Source organism: Tupaia chinensis, unplaced genomic scaffold (assembly GCF_000334495.1).
Source record: "Tupaia chinensis unplaced genomic scaffold, TupChi_1.0 Scaffold000550_1, whole genome shotgun sequence".
NCBI classification, from domain to species: Eukaryota; Metazoa; Chordata; class Mammalia; order Scandentia; family Tupaiidae; genus Tupaia; species Tupaia belangeri.
Genome location: NW_006160062.1, coordinates 416,235 through 436,506, shown reverse-complemented (window position 1 = coordinate 436,506; position 20,272 = coordinate 416,235). Strand labels below are relative to the sequence as shown.

General features: G+C 39.3%; 1 protein-coding gene across 4 annotated transcripts in view; it reads left to right on the top strand.

Annotated features, from left to right (window-relative positions):
* Positions 1–20,272, top strand: part of LAMA3 (laminin subunit alpha 3) — a gene marked incomplete at its 5' end in the record, with an annotated part of 299,569 nt that overhangs the window by 72,904 nt on the left and 206,393 nt on the right. For all 4 annotated transcript variants that reach the window (XM_014591287.2, XM_014591288.1, XM_014591290.2 and 1 more), the window contains 4 exon segments: positions 9,235–9,352; positions 10,037–10,155; positions 11,414–11,584; positions 14,624–14,715. In XM_014591287.2, the coding sequence (XP_014446773.1) occupies positions 9,235–9,352; positions 10,037–10,155; positions 11,414–11,584; positions 14,624–14,715 (500 nt within the window).

The window sequence follows — 20,272 nt, the reverse complement described above, 5'->3', positions numbered from 1 at the left end:
ACTTTATCCAAACACACTCTTTCTGATGGAGGCAGGGACTGGGTTTTCCAGTTCAGGGTGATGATAAACCTAGAAGAAAGAAGAGCTCTAGCCAAGCCACTGGCAGATATGCTCTTTGGACCAGGATTAAAAGGATTTTTTTTTTCAGTTTAGTTGTTTATATTTTCATCACTAGCCTTGATTGTTTGATGAAAATTGTACCTCATTTTGTAAAAATTTTTCAAACAAGATTACCAAAATGAAGTTAAATTTCACTTGCTCTGCATTTTTTCTTTGAAAGAAAATCTCTATAAAATTAGTTCACTGAGTAAGTTTTACAAATGAACACTTACCCTAAAGTAGATTTATTTGGTTCTATATTTTGTGGCTTACTTTTTACATCTTGCATTTTTTTTTTTACTTACTTAGTGATAACATAGAATTTAGTTAATAAAAATACAGATTTCAAAATGTCTTCCCACAGTTGCTTATTAATCACAAAGGTATAATGGTATTTTATAATGTGGTGGACATCTTTTTAGATAAGTTTCAAATTTAGCATTGTCAGTAATAGGACAACCTGGCATTGTGTGTCCCTGATCTGACACAAGAAGGAAGTACCATCTGGCCAAGAATGCTTTATCAGAGTCAATGCATGAGAAAATAATCAGACAAGTCAAATAGTGGAACATTCTGGACTCTTGAAAATGTCAATGTCAGGAAAGACAAAACCTGTAGGGGAGAGTAAATGAACTGAAAAGACCTGACAACTAAATGTCATATGTAATTCCTGATTGGGGATGAAAAGATAATATGGTAAACATTATTAGGAGAGTCGAGAAGCCTTGAATATGGACAATGTATTGAATACGATCTTTATACATGATAAAATTTCTTAGGTATGAGAATGTCGACTTTATGTAGGATAAATATTTATGTTCTTGGGGGATGCATGCTGAATTCAAGGGTGAAGCATCTTGATGCCTGTCTGATTCTTCTTTCAAAGAGTCACAATGAGAGAGAGAGTATGGAGAAAAGACAAACAAGCGTAGCGAAGTGTTCACGGTTGGCGAATCTGGATTAAAAGTGTATGAGTATCCAGTACATTGTTCTTCTATGAACTTTCTTCTAGGTTTGCAAATTATTCAAAACTAAAAGCTGGGAAACATAAATTAGGATATTCTGCTTTGTGGAATAATATATCTATTAAATGATAAAGCTATTGATGAACTAATTTTGCTTTTATTATAAATTTAGACTTTTTTTGGCCAGGTGCTCTATTTAATTGAGTGAAAGGCTTATTTTGGATATGGCTTTAAATACATTTGCATAATAGTTTATATTTCTGCACATCCCATTTGTTATTCTTTTTTTCAATTCAACAACATGTTTTTTTTAAGCACCTCTTCTGAAGATACAGGAGTGAATAAGACACAAAGGTGCCACAGTAGAATGGGAATGACAAATGGAAACAAATGTATGTCTCAGTGCATGACAGAAGGGAGAATAGAGAATACGAAATTTGTGTGATATAGATATTATTGTCCCTCATTTACCTAATACATGTGTAATCATGATTATTTTATTGGCAAGGAAATAAAGTCTCAGTGATTAAGTGGTGTACTTGGAGTCACACAGGCAAGGACTCTTCTGGGGTTCGCCTCTATCTTCGATTTCCAGCTGGTATCTAGCTCTATCTAGCTCTTGAACTCAGTGGTAGCTATACAGCTTTATTCATTACAGCTCATTCGTCCATTCATTCATTTATTCAGTCATGTATTTATTGAAGACCTATTACATGCAATCCACACAGGCTCTGAATGGGTAACAGGCTGTAGAAAGCTGTAATTTTAGAAGCTTCAGAGAATGTTGGTGAGAGAAACCAGGATCAGATAGTACTATCTTGATTGATCTGCTCACCTTAAGGCCCTTTGAAGTCAAAGTGCCTCACACTTCACTTTTATGATGACTATCTGCTTTATTAAAACATTTAAAAGACCACTTTGTAGATCTACCTAGTTAATCGTCAACAAAATTCAAACCATCCTTAGCATGTAATAAAAGCACACAGAGATTACAACTCAGTCCCTTTTGGTAACCACTTCCCCATCTTTGACCCATCAAATACTATTTTTCTGGAAATGCACAAATTTGCCTTTGTTTTTGTACTTACAGTGATTTCTGGCCCTTTATAGAAAGTTTGACACTGTCTAGTTTTATATAGGGCTCTTGTAAATCTCCAGCACTGCTCATGAGGGTTTTAAAGTATTTTGAGTGGTCAAAAAGTAAACCTAAGCCCAGCCATACTGGTGTAAGTGGGAGAGCATAACTGTGTGAGACTGGGACACATGTGAGGCTCAGTTTGGATCCCAGACCAACCTGACCAGGTCAGGCATGGTGCCTTGTGCGTCTTTGGTACTAGCTAACTGGGAGGCTGGAACAGAGTACCGTAACTATGAGACTTTGTCAAAAGTACCTCTCCGCCTCTCTCCCCCTGCTTCCTGCTATTATCGCTTTCTTTCTCTCTCTCATGGGAAGAAGTAGGGGACAGATGGTGGCACAGTGATAAACCGTGATGCTCTACGAGGCTAACCCACCTGGGAAAGCTCAGGTTTACTTCCAGAGACTTCCCTGAGTATGTGGGGGTGTGCGTGTGCACATGAAAGGAATAAATAAATCAACTTTAAAAAGTAAACATCAGTAACATAATATAGAAAAGGTTAAAGCATAGGATACAATTGCAAGACATATCATTTTGCACCTGTTGTCTTCACATGAATGACCTGGGCTGTGAACACATGTTGGAGACCCCTTGCTCTGCCTCACAGTGATGTGTTGAATCTGTGGGTCTCAGATTTGCTGCAGAGCTGGAGCATTTGTCATGAATAGACTGCAAGTTGCACACAGTTGTGGTGATAAATAAAACATGTATTCTGTCAGTGCAAATGGAGTCAGAAAAGACAAAATGCAGCCTATCAGTAACACGTGTGTACACACACACACACACACACACACACACACAAAACAAACAAACAAACAAACAAACAACCCCCCAAAAAAACCAAAAAACAAAACAAAAAAACCCTCAGAACAAAATTCTAAGACAAAAATGGCAAGGAAACAGTTGAAAGTGAACTGATCCTATCTGACAGGCACTGGGAAGTGATATGGTGGGCTTATTAAATTGAGCACAGGGGGTGGGCTCATACAATAAGCAGAATGGCAAGGCTCCATCTGCTGCTAGAGTTGGGATTTTGAACTGTCATGTTGCTTCACAAAGCTCACACGTTATCTAGCAGAGGATGAAGTGACACAAAGAGAGGCTCCCTTCTGCACCACTGAGGCTACTTCCTTTATTTGCATTTCTTTTTTTTTTAAAGAGATATTTTTGCTATAGGGTATGTGTACTTGCCAGAAAGACAGAGACAGAGAGACAGAAAGTGACAAGTCACTCCTCAGGGGGATGGCCATGCTGGAATCCCTTCTCCTCCAGTCTCCTCTCAGGATTTTGTTAGATCACGCACCCACGCCTCATGTGAGTTTCAAGCTGTCAGGTCCTGGGACTCAAACTGTGGTCAGTCATATGGGAGTCCAGCAATGTAACCATTATGCCATCTACTGGTTAGCAGAAAGTGTGACTTTGGAAAATCATGAAGTGAATGGATTTTAAGTGTTTTCACCTCAAACAATAAATGTGAAGTATATGAGTTAAGATACATGTTAATGGTTCAATTAAGCCATTCCAGTGTATATACATTTCAAAACATCATGCTATACACCATAAATATATACAATATATAAAATAATTTGATTTTGTCAGTTAAAAAATTAAAAATTTAAGAACTAAAAATATGGTATTTGTTGTAATACACAAGAACCTAATTTGTAAGCATCACATGGTATTTAATAAGAAAATAGATGAATTGAGAAGACTGAGTCCACCATAAAAGCTGAGATCTAGTGACTTCAGGGATAAGAGCAATGAAGATGTTCTGCTGAGAATTTACCCTGGTAGAGCTCCTGTATCCTTCTCTCTGTCTCTCTCTGTCTCTTTCTGTCTCTCTGTCTCTGTCTTTTCACTTAAAAAATTTTTCTTTTTAAAAAATTTTTAAGGTAAAGTTTTTTCTTGGCTCTGAAATCCTCCTTTATCTTGATAATAATCCCCTCCCCTTCCCCACTTCCATCAAGGCAAACAGAAAGGGCAGGCTAGAAGACTGAGCCTGCAGCGCCATGCGGTTTTCATTTTTTGTTTTCTAAAATTAGCAATGAATATTTTTTGTTTGTTTGTTTGCTTTTTCCTGTTTTCTTCCTCTCTTTCTCTGTTTTCTTATCTTTTGTCTTTTACCTCATCACTTTGTTGCTCAGCCTCCATGCACTGAGTGTCTAGACAAGTCTAAGTGAAAAGCTGCCAAAATCTGAACACTATTTGGGTCCTCATATTCCTCAACTCCCACTGAATCTTCGACACAAAGGGAGAAAATGCAATGCTGAAGAGTTTGCAGACCACATCCTCTTGTGCGCCTCTGATCGCTCAGATTGATCTAGAAATTAGGAAGAAACAAACGAACAACCCATGAGATGACTAGAAATCACCACAGAGGCACAAGAAATATGCAAAACCAAGAAAATACCTCTCTCCCAAGGGAAAAGAATAACTTCTCTTCAACCACAGACAGTGCAATGGAACTCACGGAAATGCCGGATAAAGAATTTAGAATACTCATAGTGACAAAACTAGTAGAGATGGAAGAGAAGAGAGACAACGAACACCAGAAGAAAAAACAAACAAACAAACAAAAAAACAAAAAAAGAAGAGTTCGAGGAGTTGAGGAAGTTCTTGTGAGAGCTGAAAGAGGAAATAAACACCATAAAAAAGAATCAGAAGAATCAAATGGAAATGTTGGAAATGAAGGCTATAATACAGGAAGTCGAAACCGCCTTTGAAAGTATTAAAAGCAAACTAGATCAATCCACCATGAAGACTGAGAAAATAGCCCCAATTTTTTTTTGACTAAAACATTACTGATCTTCTATGCTTTGTTTTCCAGTGTTAAGGAGTTTTGTCTTCTCTTGAGTTGTGGACAGGTCCATGTACCTACTATTCAAACAGAATCCTAACCTGTTTCCTGCCTTTAAGTATTAAGCAAAGTTCTCTTAACATTTTTTTATTTTTATTTATTAAAGCTAAAACATCCTTTCTTGATACCTATTTAGTGACCATAGTAAGCTATATAGCCTCAGCTATGTGCTATTTTATAGTATATTCATTCTATCCACAGAGTTTCATGCCTAAAGTCAACTTTTGTTCACAGATATGTATATATCAGCTGAACTTACTATTGAAAGTATTTAGATTAATGAAGATATTTTGTGAATCAATATGATGTGGGAAAGAATAAAGGAATGGAAAGCAACTGCAGATGCCAGACACAGGGTGGGAGGAGGATGGGAAATGGCAGAGGGTGAGAAATAGGGTGAAAAAAAATATATATATATGAAACAAGAAATGGAAAATTATTTGTTGATGATAACATGCATGATTAAGCCACTTTACTGTGTATTCTGACTGGAAAAATCACATTTTGTATCTTGCAGTGATGTTCAGTGAAAGTATATAAAATAAATAAATTTAAAAAAAGAAAATAGATGGATTGAAATTATAATAGCTACTTGCAGAGTTGATTTGTTAACAAGGCTGGAAAATGGGCAGTAACAAGGAAGACTACACCTTAGCCAAGGTGACAGTTATGCCACACCTGTGCAACGAGACTTTACTACTGATGTCCCTGTCAACCAGGCCCAGCAGTCTGCATCAACTTCCACCAGTGGGCTCAGAAGTTTTCTCTACTTAGAGCCTGCCCCTGATTTCCCCAGAAATGTGTATTTCCTCCATTACTACTGCCTCCAGTGGGAATTAATTGAAAGAAAGAGAGAAAGATTGAGAGGGAGAGAAAGAAAAACTAACTTTGAAAAACAATGCACACGACCTTTGAAATGTAGTATAATGTAGTCCCCAAACCCTAGTCTCCTTATAATGGAGTGATGTTTGGAATTTCTCTGACAAGTTATTTCCCCCACAATGGAACAGGTCAGATATAATGTAAAGTGACTATCTGTCCTATGGCACAGCTAATGCTCTGTGAAGATAATGAACATGGATCAAGATTTTATACCTGCAAGATGTGAGTCCATTTTGTAACCTCTCTAAGTCATATTCTCCTCATTGGTGAAGTGAGGCTGATAAAATCTACTCTTTATTGTGAAGCCTAAATGAGAGAATGTTTGTGAAGTGCTTAATGTGGTACATGGAAGACAGAAGTCGTTACATCATAAACTATTAGGTAAATAATCTTTTGAAGGACTGTGTATGCTATGGTTATAGGAACTTAGTAGAAGAGATTAAAAATGTATCAACTGATTCCTGTATTCAGACATGTTCCGTTTCTAGGCTATCTTATTCACGTGTCTCAAAGTAGTCTTATTTTAATGTGGTCTGAGAGAGATGTGCAAAAAGTTTTAGGGGGGATATATTTGTTTGATTTTCTAAACAGGAATTCTTGACTTTTCTATGAATTCTATGAATTCCTTCACTACATAATAATGGTATGTTTCTTTTAGAAATTATTATACCTCGCTTTAAGTATTGCTTTCTGATTTTCAGAGTACCCTATAATTCCTAATTAGTTTTTTCTCCAGGACACTAGATAATTTTTTCCAAGTGTTGGTAGACAATCTGGGAGCATTAATCCGAGCCCAGGTAAGCATTTTTGACAAGATCAAAGAGCAAATGTTTAACTGAGACAGAACTGGCAGACTTTAGAGTTTTCAGACATTGACATGATAGTTCTTCCTTTCTCAGAAGAGTGAACAAAGAGGCGTCTTTGAGCAAAGGGTAAATCCTCTTTTTTCAAAGCAGTAGTTCTCAAAGCATGGTCAGGAATCTACAGGATCCCCCAAGATCTTTTAGGAGGTCCATAAGCCTTTAGATCCTTATTTTTTTCTACTTCAGATCTATGCCAAATCTGTGATGCCAGGTTTTCCTTAAATAATGTGCTTCAACTCAAACACCATATCACGGCTGATCGAATGCAGAAGCAAATGTGTGAATTCAACTGCCTTGTATTTAACCAGATATTTAGAGAGACTTGCAAAATTGTAAAGTAATGAACTTTTCTCACTAAAACTTTTGTGTTTTGAAAAATGCAATGTTTTTTCATAGAAACATGGAATTCATTAGTAGGTGGTGAATTTATTTGGAATGAATGGTATATATAGCTAAATTTTCTTCACTTTAATATATTGTATACCAATAGATAGAACTCACATAAACAAAAGCACTTGAGGGATCTTGATAATTTTTAAAATTATAAAAGGGTCCTAAGGCCAAATGTTTAGAATAATTATCTTAGAGATTTTTGGCTCTGGTTTATACTTTAGAGCATTTATGTTAGCTGATAGGTCTCATGCCTTTTTTTTTTTTTCTTTTTTGAAATGTATGACTTTTGCCATGTAATGTACATGAAAAATATTAAAACGAAAGTCTGCTCCCCCGTTTTTTCCAGAAAAGTTAAAGATCCAATAGAGTCAGAGTACTTTTTCCCTATCTAGATGACCTCATTGTTCAAATGGCTCTACTGGACTGGCTATGGAAGTGGGGGTATCCTCCTTAGAGAATCACTGTAAAATCCATTAACTAGGGGTCAGGAACATGAGGGTTGTAGATCATCTTAGATCATTAATATGTTAACATAGATCTTTTAAACATTGGAGTTCATATCATACCAGGCTCTTAAGGAAATATATAGAACCATAGGGTTCAAAATTCAAGCCAGATGAGCCAGCCTGCGGCCTAGTGGTTAAGGGTGCTCACATGACCAACCTCATGGTTTGAATTCTGGACCTGGTGGCTTGAAAAACATGTGAATACAGGTGCAAATGTGCCACAAATCCCAACAGGATGGATAAATGGAGAAGAAAGGATGGCAACCTGACCACTCCTAATGGGAATGCTTTCTCCCTCTCTTCCTTTCTCTGTTTCTATCTGATAAGCACAATTGCTTCCCACCCCTGGCAATTTTTTAAAAAATATTCAAGTTAGATAAGTTTTAAGGGAAAAGGTTTGGAATAAACTGCAAGATATCCTGGGGTCCACATGAGAAGCACCTTGGAATTAGAGAGTGGGAGATGAAGAAAGCAGGACTGAAGTCTCTCTCCATCTTTTTCATACTTTTACCTTGTTTTGACTAGGGGCAAAAGAATGATGAGGGTAATCAAGGAAATTAGTAAAAGGGAGAACAATCAGGAAGTGAGGAGACCAGTGGAAATAGTGTAAGGGAGTAGGGGCTAGCGCCCCACCAAACAGCTGCTCAGGTCTCAGTTCTGTAGTTGTGATCACTCCAGTGCTGGAACTATGGATTAGGAGACACCTTGGGAGACACTCTGGGCTGAACTATTGGTGTTTGGTCCTGGGAGGGCATAGCACATGATTACCATTGGTTGTCATCAAACTCTGAATGTATCAGGGATTTCAAAAAGTCTGAGGAACAGTGGAATTAAAGTATGAGTTTATTTTGGTGTAAAAAGATTAAATACCCCTACAGCTGTTTTTTGTTTGTTTGTTTTGTTTTTGTTTTTGTTTTGTTTTGTTTTATGAGAGTTTTCTTTTGGCTATAGGGCACATGTGCTCACCAGAAAGACAGAGAGAGACAGAGAGACAGAAAGCAAGAAATCACCCCCCCGGGGCAGGGGGATGGCCACACCGCAATCCCTTCTCCTCCATTCTCCTCTCAGGATCCTGGGCATGGACACACACATGCCCCGAACGACTTTAAGCCACTGAGTCCAGGACTCGAACCGCAGTCTACTACATGGGAGTCCAGCAATATAGCCATTACACCAACTGCTGGTCCCCACCTATAGTTTTTCATAATATCAATTTCTGAACTTTTTAAGACTGTTCACATAGACTTTGAGATATTGTGTCAACGGTTGAAATTCAAGGGTGTATATTGGTTAAGGTGTAACAAAGATGGTGTTTTATATATATATAGGTGGAGAAAAAAGATGATTTTGGTTTTGAGCACAATAAGCTTACCAGGTAGAGATGTCCAATAGGCAGTTAAAAAATGAAGATCTGGATCTTGGGAGAGGGGTGTGACTGGATGTGTTGCCTAGGGAATCAGCATCATATAGAGATGGTCGAAATCGTGTATCAATGAGGTGACATTAATAACTGTCTCTCTTTTGCTTTATCAGCTCTTCCATGTGGCCTATATTTTAATCAAATTTGCAAATTCTCCTCGCCCTGACCTTTGGATCTTGGAAAGATCTGTAGATTTTGGAAGCACCTACACACCATGGCAATATTTTGCACGTAAGTCATCTTACCTACCATGTTGTGAGCGACTTAATTATTTTCAACAAATCAAGACTACAGATTTAATTAGGGAATAAATTTCTCAGTGTGCCTGTTTAAGGACTAGTCAGTATTAACTTCCTAAGTTAACTCTCAGAACATCCCCATTTCTCACATATGTGTTCAATAATTCCAAAAATACTATGAGCAAAACAGAGATTGAAGCTCTTTTTATAACAGTTATTGTCACTTTTAGGGGAAAACAGTGTACCTAAAGTTAGACCATAGCACTAGAATTTACATAGAATTAGGGACTGGATTTCATCTTTATGGATCCTGCATTGTATATTACTTACCTTGACCCCATTAACTCCTTTAATGAAGAATATCAATGTCTATGAACTCTTTATTGAATGGAGGTGGATAGGAATTTTGCTTATAAAGACCTTGAGTACTTGCCTACTGAGGAGTGACGAGTTAGCAACATATCTCCAAAGAATGCTACTGAAAGTCAAGTGACCTGAGATGGCTTGGTATTTTCTTACATTAATTTAAAAATTCATACTGAGCTTTTGTCTAAAAGTCATAAATGCTTCCCAGTTTTCTCTCTTTTCATGTGTTCCTTTAAGAAAAATACAAGACTTCCTGAGGTACAAAATTGATAGCATTTTATTTTATAATACTGAAATATTTTCTTCCTAGACTCTAAAGTAGACTGTTTGGAACAATTTGGGCAGGAGGCAAATACAGCTATCACCCAGGATGATGATGTACTTTGTATTACTGAATATTCCCGTATTGTACCTTTGGAAAATGGTGAGGTGAGTAGATTTGGGAGGCTGTGGAAAATAAGACTCAGGAATTAGCATGTGGTCATCAAAGTGTTCATCATTGTGAAGCTTGTACTTTTGAGGAGATTTAGAACAAGGTGGGAACCAGCACTTAGACTCAACAGTAAAGGATTCATAGCAAGGATTCCCAGATGAGTTGGGTTAGAAATTCTAACTGGGATCTTGAATTTTTCTCAGGAAGTCAGGATTTGGGATTCAAGGTTCACAGGTCTTGAGCTCTCCTTTTTGGTGGTATATTTAGAAAATGGGCTGCTGGTCAGTGAGGTGATGACCCTCCCCACTTCCTTATACATTATCTTCAGTAAGAATAAGGAGAAAGAGGTAGGTTGTAGCACTAATCCCTGATCCCTTTTAGTGAGGTGGGCACTATCTGTTGGGGGAATAAAGAATATTGCTGTCATTTTGGAATTGTATTGGGTTGTCAGAAAAGTCATGATATATTTCTTTTAAAATGCATTATGACTTTTTCGACAACCCAGTATTTGGCTATTGAGAAGTCAACCAGACTACTTAGGGGAGAAGGGCAAACAGACATGGGGAAAATCAGAGAAGAATCCATGGAAATTGGGAGGCCATAATGAATATGAACTGAGTTTCAAGTAAACTTTTATCAAGAGTGTCAGTCTCCCTCTCTTTAAATCGAGAGATCTTACTTGAGCAGCTATAGTCCCTATCTTCCACAACTGGTGAGTGATTCATGCTTCAAATGGTTGATACTTGGACTTTATCACCTCAGGCTCTAAAACAAAACTCAGGTTTGATATAGATTTTTTTTTTAAATTTTGTCTCCATCACTGTTAACTCTTTATTCAGAAATTTTCTTTCTTCCATCTCATTTAGATTTTTAGATTACTGAAGTTTTTTTTTTTGATGCAGCTTGGTAAAGTTTCCTTTTATGTATAGATTATAGCATTATATTTTCAATACTTCTTGGTGTTTTAGCCCCATAACTATGCTGGTAAAACAAAGCTGTTTAAAAATAAAATGATAATATCTCCTGAGAGCCCAGGTTTCAAGGACGTATTGCCAGAACTTGGAACTAGGAAAGGGGAGGGAAGATGGAACAAGCAATGATGTTTTTAGACACAAATAAAATCCAAGACCACCTACAAACATCTAATGGCTCAAAGAAACCAAGTGCTTTGGAGCATGTGCATTATTTCTAGTTACTTGGTGCTAAATTTTGATGAAAAGACTTTTTCCCCTGATACGTGTGTGCTTATTTTAGGTTGTGGTGTCCTTGATAAATGGCCGTCCAGGTGCAAAAAATTTTACTTTCTCTCACACCCTGAGGGAGTTTACCAAGGCAACAAACATCCGCTTGCGTTTTCTCCGAACCAACACTCTTCTTGGACACCTCATCTCCAAAGCACAAAGAGACCCAACTGTCACGCGGCGGGTGAGCAGTGCTTTTTAAGTGCTTAGTTGGCAGGATTTGTTTGGTTACTTTTTTCACTTATCTAAATTAATTGCCCTGAAGTTTTTAAAGTAACCATTATAGCCAGTAATGGTGTAGGCATAAAGGTTGTTCTTGTCTTAAATACTAGATGTAATTAGGAGTTAGACTGTTTGAAGTAAAATCATTATATCCAATGAAGATGAAAGGCAAAAGATTATAGTCAGCTTGGTCTGAGTCTGGATGGGCTCACCACTATTATACTTCCCAATTCCTAGATCTGAGTGGGTTGACAAAACAACGTTTTTATTTCTCCTTGTGTCAGAGTCCACTGTGGTGAGATTGGTTCCATACAGTCATTCAGGGAACCAGGCCCTATTATCTAGAGGCCAACCACCCTGTAGGATGAGAGGACTTATCCTCTGTACTACTGAGAGTACTCTCTGGATTCCCTGCATCTGGTCAGAAGATGAAGGAAGAGAAAACATAGAGAAGATCCACCATTCCTGACTATTTTCATTGACATGAACTGGTCATGGAGGCTAAGTAACGTAATATTGCTGAAGTAGAGGAGAACACAATTATTGGTGAACACTAGAGCTCTCTACTATGTTAAATGTATGCCCTGAACATCTCTTGCCCTCAGGTGTCGGGATAGTACCCCATCTCCTGGGTACAGAGGGAGCCAGCAAAATAAATGCCCTGAGTTCACTGTTTTCTTGCCATTGTCTCTACTGGCCAAACCCAAAAGGAAGCTAGAGGCAAGAGAGCCCATGTTGCAACCCGTAAAGTTCAGCCCCAGGGCAGTGGAAGGGTGAATTGAAAATGTCCAATGTACTTTATAGATTTTGGCTTTTTTTTTTTGGAGGGGGGGTAGATAATAATAGGGAAAGGAAAGAGGGAGGGGAAAAACAAAAGTTTTGCTACAATTTTGAGCATTTTCCAGAAAGGCAGGGTACCTTGGGTGTAGGCGACCTCATCTTTTGCATTTTACACTCTCTTAGTGCTCTCTAAGTTGCTGTGGAGGTGGGACTGTACTGTATCTAAGGAGGGATATTTACATAAAATAGCTGAGCCTTCTTATAAACTATAGGCAGGTGGCAGGTGCTCTGGGGCCCCACCACAAATGTACCTCATCACTTATTTATTTATTTATTTTTATAAATTGTCTTTTTTGTGGGTCATAAGATTTATACTCATGTTTACTTTTTTCCTTAGGTAATCATAACCTTCTCTATTAAGTAATATTTTAAGAATTTATTTTATTTATTTATTATTTTAATTTGTACATACACTCACCAGGGAGACAGAGAGAGAAAGGGGGAAAGTGAAAAAGCAAGTTGCCAGATCTGGGACTCAAACCATGATCAGTCACGTGGGAGTCCAGTGTCATCTGCTGGCCCCAATTAAGTAATTTCTTTTAACAGATTGCACCATATATATAATCTTGACCCCTCAAATCTAGGTTATTCTTGAATGGAAGAATATGATAGTAGCTGTCTTATCACATGAGTCCTGTGTGTTTTGGGGTAAAGGCTGATTGAAGACTTCTCTTGCTGCTGCCCTTAACATAAGTTGAGAGAGAAACTTCTATGGTGATTAGCACAACAGCCCTTGGATATTAACTTGTCATGGAAATTTCCGTAATACTGACTTTACCCAGTATTAATGAGAGATTTTAATGCCTTTACACTAAGTTAGGTGTTGCCTGGAAGATTTGATATCATCATGATATTAAATTAGGTATCCAGAATAAAACCCCAACCTTAAAAATACATGGCTCTTTAAGACAAAAGAGATACAAAAACCCTCTTGTCCTAATGCATTCAAAGACTTCTTTGCTGACAGGTAATCTTCTCACTGTCAGCATGGCCTCAAAGAGAAAGATTGTTCTACAACCCTTACGACATTCCTATCCCAATCCTGTGTAGTCTCCTGCCAATCTGAGAAGGAAAGGAGCTGGCAGAGGGGCCACCTATTGTCCCTAGTGGAGAGGCCTCCAAAATACTGGAGAGGTGCCTTGTCAATGGCCTGTGCATATTTGTGGGCTAATCCTTAGCCAGGTCTGAAGCTGGCTGTCTGGGATTTGGGGATTTTGTCCCTCTGATTTTGGCAAGGCTTCAACTACTGCTGGTGGCCCTTGCCAGTGTCAGGGCTATATCTGATCTATCTTTGTAAATATGCTCTTCCTGGGGCAGTATTTTGTACAGAGTAGGCACACAATTTTTTTTTGTACAAAAATTTACTTTTGGCCAATAAATTAATGTATGAAATCCAGATTTACATTAAAACATAAACTCAAGAACAATCTCTTTTCAATAGGCCATAGGTTATGATACTTTTCAAAAGTAATTTTCCTCCATGCATTTAAAGCACTTGATTTTGTCTGTTTGTTTTTAATTTGTCAGAGGGCATGTGTACTTACTAGAGAGAGATAGATAAGAGAAAGAGGAAGACAATCTCCATGAAAGATGACCATGCCCTTGTGCCCAGCATATTTTTCAGTCTCCTGGGTCAGGACTCAAACTGCGCAGTCAGCCGAGTAGGATCCAGTTGACTTAGGGCTGACATCTGATTTTCAAAAGTGGACACATTTGGCAGTATGCTATTAAGTTTGCTAGAGGAATTCACTTATTTTGTAAGACAAGTTATATCCAGATGTGGCTCCTTTTTGTGTTGGGATAGGCAAGGAGAAGTGACTGGAGGGCACAAAATAAAAGGGAAGCGGGGTCAACTCAAATGTGGGCTAAAGGTTAATAAGGGGAGTACATGGTGGCGCAGCAGTAAAACACGATGCTCTATGAGGTTGACTCACATGGAAGTTCTGGGTTTGTGTCTGGAGACTTCCCAGAGTATGATGGCTATGTGTTTGTCTAAGATCCAGGGCTGGCTAAGTCTGGGGGTGGATGGTGGTGTCAAGACCCTATTAGAAGTGTACACGCTCTCTCTCTTGCTCATGGAAGAAATAAATAAACATAAAAAAGATAAGAGAAAGTCTATGTTGTCTATTAAAATCTCCACATTCTGTTTTCTGTTGTACAGTATTATTACAGCATAAAGGATATCAGCATTGGTGGACAGTGTGTTTGCAACGGCCATGCTGAAGTGTGCAATGCAAACAATCCAGAAAAACTGTAAGTACATTGTGTAGATTTCTTTTGGCCTTGCCATGAATAAGTCTAATTGTTTCACTGGATGTTTGCATCCCATTAAATATTTCTAGGTTCCTGCCCTCATATTTCAGTATCAACAAATAAGTAAAGAGCATGTGCCGCCCCTTTCTTTTTCCAGTCCTCTCCTTTCTTCCATATACCCCCAATGGGCCCATGCCAGTGATAGCTAATCAATCTTGGCTCTCTGTAGATGATCTGGGAAGCAGCCCCCCCATCCTTCCATGAGATGCTCCCTCAGGCAGCCTCTAAGAATTGATTAGAGTTGGCAAGAGAAATGAAATAAAACTTGTTTGTCATTCATGGTTTAATGGAATCAGGACATACTTTTCAAATCCTTTTTAGTTTTAATAAAAATGCATATAACATAAAATTTAGCATCTTAACTATTTTAAAGTGTACAGTTCAGTAATATTAAGAATAGCCAAAGCTTTGTGCAGTTAAGCTCCAGAATTCCTGTCATCTTGCAAAACAGTTCTGAAACTGCACATCCTTTAAACAATGACTTCCCGCTATTCTGTTTTCTGTGTTGACTACTCTAAGAACCTCATATAAGCCAAGGTACAAATATAATACAAAGACAGTATTTGTCTCTTTGTGACTGGCTTATTTCACCTAGCATGATGTCCTAAGGTTCTTCCATGTTAAGGACATATAGAATTCTATTTTAAAGCTGAATAATATTTCATTGTAGGCATATACCACGTTTGGTTAATCCATTCCTCAGTGGACATTTGGGTTCCTTCCACCTTTTGGCTATTGTGAAAAAATGCTGCTATAAACATGAATAAGACTTTTGTTATTTTTTTTTAATTGTGACTTCTAGTGTACATGTAATTATTGTATATCTATGAGGTGGTACAGTATGGTTTTTCAAAGCATGCATACAGTTTGTGATAATCAGATCAGTGCTATAGACATAGCCATCTTATTTGACATCAAACATTGTATTATGGTGTGCAAATTCAATAGTTGTACTAACTTTCATTTAATTGTCAATGACGTTTTTTACTCTGCTGTGTATACTGTTTCATGATGGAAGATGCATGGTTCTTTTTATTTTTTTTGGAGAGGTTTTTGCCATAGGGCACATGTGCTCGCCAGAAAGACAGAGAGAGAGAGACAAAGAGACAGAAAGTGAGAAATCACTCCCTGGGGGGATGGCCATGCCGCAATACCTTCTCCTCCATTCTCCTCTCGGGATCTTGGGCACACACGCACACACGCACACGTGTCTTGCATGAGTTTAAGTAACCAGGTCTGGGACTTGAATCACGGTCGACTACATGGGAGTTCAGTGACATAACCATTATGCTAGCTGCTGGTCCCGATTCTTTTTTTTTTTTTTAGAAATTTTTTTGCTATGGGGCACTTGTGCTCTCTAGGGAGACAGAGAGACAGAAAGTGAGAAATCACCCCCTGGGGTGGGGGGGGGATGGCCACTCTGCAATCCCTTTCCTCCATTCTCTTCTCGGGATTTTGGGCACATATGCACACAGCCTTGGCATGAGTTTCAAGCCGCTTGGTCCAGGACTTGAAGCACGGTCAACTACGTGGGAGTCCAGCCAAGTGTGTGTCTCTTCTTATGTTTTAGGAAAGCCTACACTTCCCATGATCAGCATTTCCAAGAGATGTGTTTTACTTTAGTCAATTCAGGTTTGTGTATCTTTAGGCCCAGCTTTGTGCTCAGGCAGAATTGCCCATTGCCGTGTGTACTGTGCTTTGTGAATCCTTTCCTAATGTTATCATCGGGTAGTGCTATGGCGGGATTAGGTGGTGCTATGGAGGGAGCTTACACACCAGCTGATTAACCTTTAATTGATAAAGGTTTATTTTTACTTTAAAAAATTTGTCAGAGAGTATGTGTGCTCACTGAAGAGAGAGAGAAAAACAGAGGGAAAGTGAGAAAGCAGCCCCTCCCCCTTGCCCCATGTTGGATGGCCACACTACAATCCCTTTTTCATTTTCCTTTCAGAATTTAGGGTATACACACACACACACACACATGTGTGCTCTGTGTGTTTTTTAAGCCTTTGGATTTGGGACTTGAACCACGTGGTCAGCCATGTGGAATCCAGCCACCTTAACTACTATGCAACTGGCTGCCCACTAAAAGCTTGTTTATTTATTTATTTATTTATTTTGAGAGGTTTTTGCTATAGGGCGCGTGCGCTCACCAGACAGACAGAGAGAGACAGACAGAAAGCAGGAAATCCGCCCCCACCGGGGGGGTGGCCACGCTGCAATCCCTTCTCCTCCATTCTCCTCTCGGGATCTTGGGCATGCACGCACACGCGCCCGGTGTGAGTTTAAGCCACCGGGTCCGGGACTCGAACTGTGGTCGACTACGTGGGAGTCCAGCGACATAGCCATTATGCTAACTGCTGGTCCCAAAAGCTTGTTTACTAATAGTTTATCTTTACCACATAGCCTCCTAGAAGGTAGGGCCCTAGGATGTTAGAAGCCAGGTCAGATTAGTCCTAACTTAGAGAGAGGCGCGGTCTCACTAGTATCCCTGAACCTGGGATAAAATAGGCCATGTGTGAAAGGAGTAGAAGTCACAGGAGAGGAGCGGAACATCCTGCTTAGAAAGGTTGCCAAGCCTGTTGACCCTGGTAGACATGGAGGAATTCTGTACTGGGTATTTAATTGCTCCCAGTATGCATGACTGAGAGGCCATCTCCCCTTGTCTTGGTGAAAGGCTCAGTTTGCCTTGGGCCCATTCCAATGCGACAGCTCTGACTTTCCCTGCCTGCTGGTTTGTTTGTGCCCAACAGACTGGCCTTGAACAAACACTAATGAAGTTTACATACATGAATGGGAAAAAAATCTTAAAATAGATTTAGAGGGATTCAGTGACTTAATGAGGGGAGCCAAGGCTGGACAATCAGAAAACTTAGTTGCTGATTAGGCAGAACCCAGGAAGAGACAGAAGAGGGCTACAACCAAGTATGAATGCTGTGCTGACCCTGATGTATAGTTAGATGAAAGGATCATCCCATTTAATTCTTTTTGTAAGGAATTGTTTATTTAATTTTTAATTATTATTTATACATTTAATCACTATACATCATTTAGATTGTAAAGAGACTTTATCCAGCATGGTAGACACCTCAGTCCAGCCCAGTTGAGAATACTATACATGTCCTCATCAACAAATAATAAACCATGCCTGTGTCCCACAAATGTCTTACCTCTTTATTTTTTCCCCCAAATTTTCTTTCCTACCCCTCCTTTTTTTTGTATCCATTTAATTCTGAGCTGCCTAGCAGCCAACTAAAATAGGAAACCTGTTTGGTTTGATGCTTCACTATGATCATAACCTTAAAAAAGCAACTAATTACTTAGAAAAAATGTGATTAGTGACATAGGGACCAGATCAGAATTTTTTCCTGGGGTAGGGGGGAGTAGTTACCATGAAGAAGATTCTTTAGTCAATACCATCTTTGAGAGCATCTTTACAGCAAGTGCAATCTCTTCCCATCATGTGGGCTGACAGAGTCAGGAAAAGCAATGATTTGGGGGTGCTAATAGGGCTGAGACAGGCACATAGCTCATTTTTTGCTATACTAAATTCTAATCCCCCTGAAGTACAGTTGGACTATATAAAGGGAGTTCAAAAAGCTAGTGGAAAATGGAATTAAAGTGCAAGTTTATTTTGATGTAAAAAAATATATATATTGAGGGCCATTAAATGGCATAGAGGTTTAGGCATTGGATTCCACATGGCCAGCTTCACATTTTGAGTCCCAGACCTGGTGGCTTGAAAATCGTACTGGGTGCATGTACATTCATGCCCAGAATCCTAAGAGGAGAGTGGAGGATAAAGGATTATGGAATGGTCATCCTTCCTGGGGGGCGAGGGGAGAGGGAGGATATTTCTCACTACTTCTCTCTCACTGTGTCTCTCTTTGTCTCTGTCTCTTTCTGGCAAGCACACGTGCCTTATAGCAAAATAAACAAAAAATTAAAATCCATGTATAGTGTTTCCCACTAATTTTTTGAAGACCCTGTCCTTCAAGTAATCTTTCTTGAATATTCTTCCAGTCCAGCTTATGCCAAATATTTCATTGGCAATGAGCTGAAATTCCCTCTCTGACAAGAGCCCATTTGGACTCCAGCTGTTCTGTGCTGTCAGTTAAATCTATGTCCATACTTTTTAATAGACAACTGGGTGGGGAGAGTGCTAATATCTTTTCTTGGGAGTGTAACTAAATATATGCTCTCCTACCTCTCCTTAGGGAAGGGTTGAGGGAATCCCTACAGGCACAGCTAAGAGCCTTCTTGGACACCTGTTCTGGATCCTCTGTCAAGCACAGACGAGTGGGAACTCACAGTTTGGAGTTCTAATTGAATGCCAAGGCTGCAACAATTTCACTTTAACTTGGGAAATCTTCAAGGCAGATGTTTCCTCCTTAGATGTTCAAAATTTTTTTTTTTGAGAGATTTTCACTGTAGGGCGCGTGCGCTTGCCAGACAGACAGAGAGAGACATAGAGACAGAAAGCGAGAAATCACCCCCCAGGGGGGATGGTCACGCCGCAATCCCTTCTCCTCCATTCTCCTCTCGGGATCTTGGGCACGCACGCACACGCGCCCGGTGTGAGTTTTAAGCCACCGGGTCCGGGACACGAACCGCGGTCGACTACATGGGAGTCCAGCGACATAGCCATTACGCTAACTGCTGGTTCCCTAGATGTTCAAATTTTTAACTCTGACCTGAGGGGGAGCTGGCACAGCCACTGGGAACAGAATCCACCCAGCTCTTCTTATTAGCTGTCTCTTGAATTTGGTAGATCTCTGTGCATGACCTCAGGCGGAGAGGAGTAAGAAACTTGAACAGACCTTCCTCACAGGACTCTAGATATTTGTGAAGGTGTGATACTTGGCACGTTTCAGTAAACTTAGAACTTGCTTGCTCATTTGTTCACTTAGTGTAACATAAGGTGGTAGAGAAGAGAGAGCTGAGGCTTCAAAGTCAGACTTAGATTTAGAATCTGGTGCTCCGTTTACCACTGCCTAACCTCTGGCCAGTATCTGAATCTTAGTTTCACCATGAGTAAAGTGGAGATGATAAGTAGAATACGGAGGACTTGAAGTGATACAAGTATGCAAAGTGCTTTGTCATCATTACTCAACGCCTTACCCCAGGGATGTCCTAGAAGACTGTGCGACTGTGCCCATGTGTCAGTTTATTATTTTTTTTTAAACAGAGGAACAAGAGATCTCTTTTAAGTTTATTTATTTACTTCTCTTATGAGAAAGAGATAGAGAAAGAAAGAGAGGAAGAAAGAGGGAAGAGAGCATTCCCAACAGGGTCATCATGCTGTACTCTATCCTAAGCCTTCTCAGACTGGATCATGGACACACGCACATGGCCAGTGTGCCCAAGGAGGTCTCAGGATGTGAACTGAGGACCTTTCCATGTGGGCCCACCTGGGCTACTGCTGCTTGACTGTCTGGTCCTAGGAACAAGGGATCTTAATCAGAACTGAACTTCTCTGTAACTGAGGTGCTTCTTT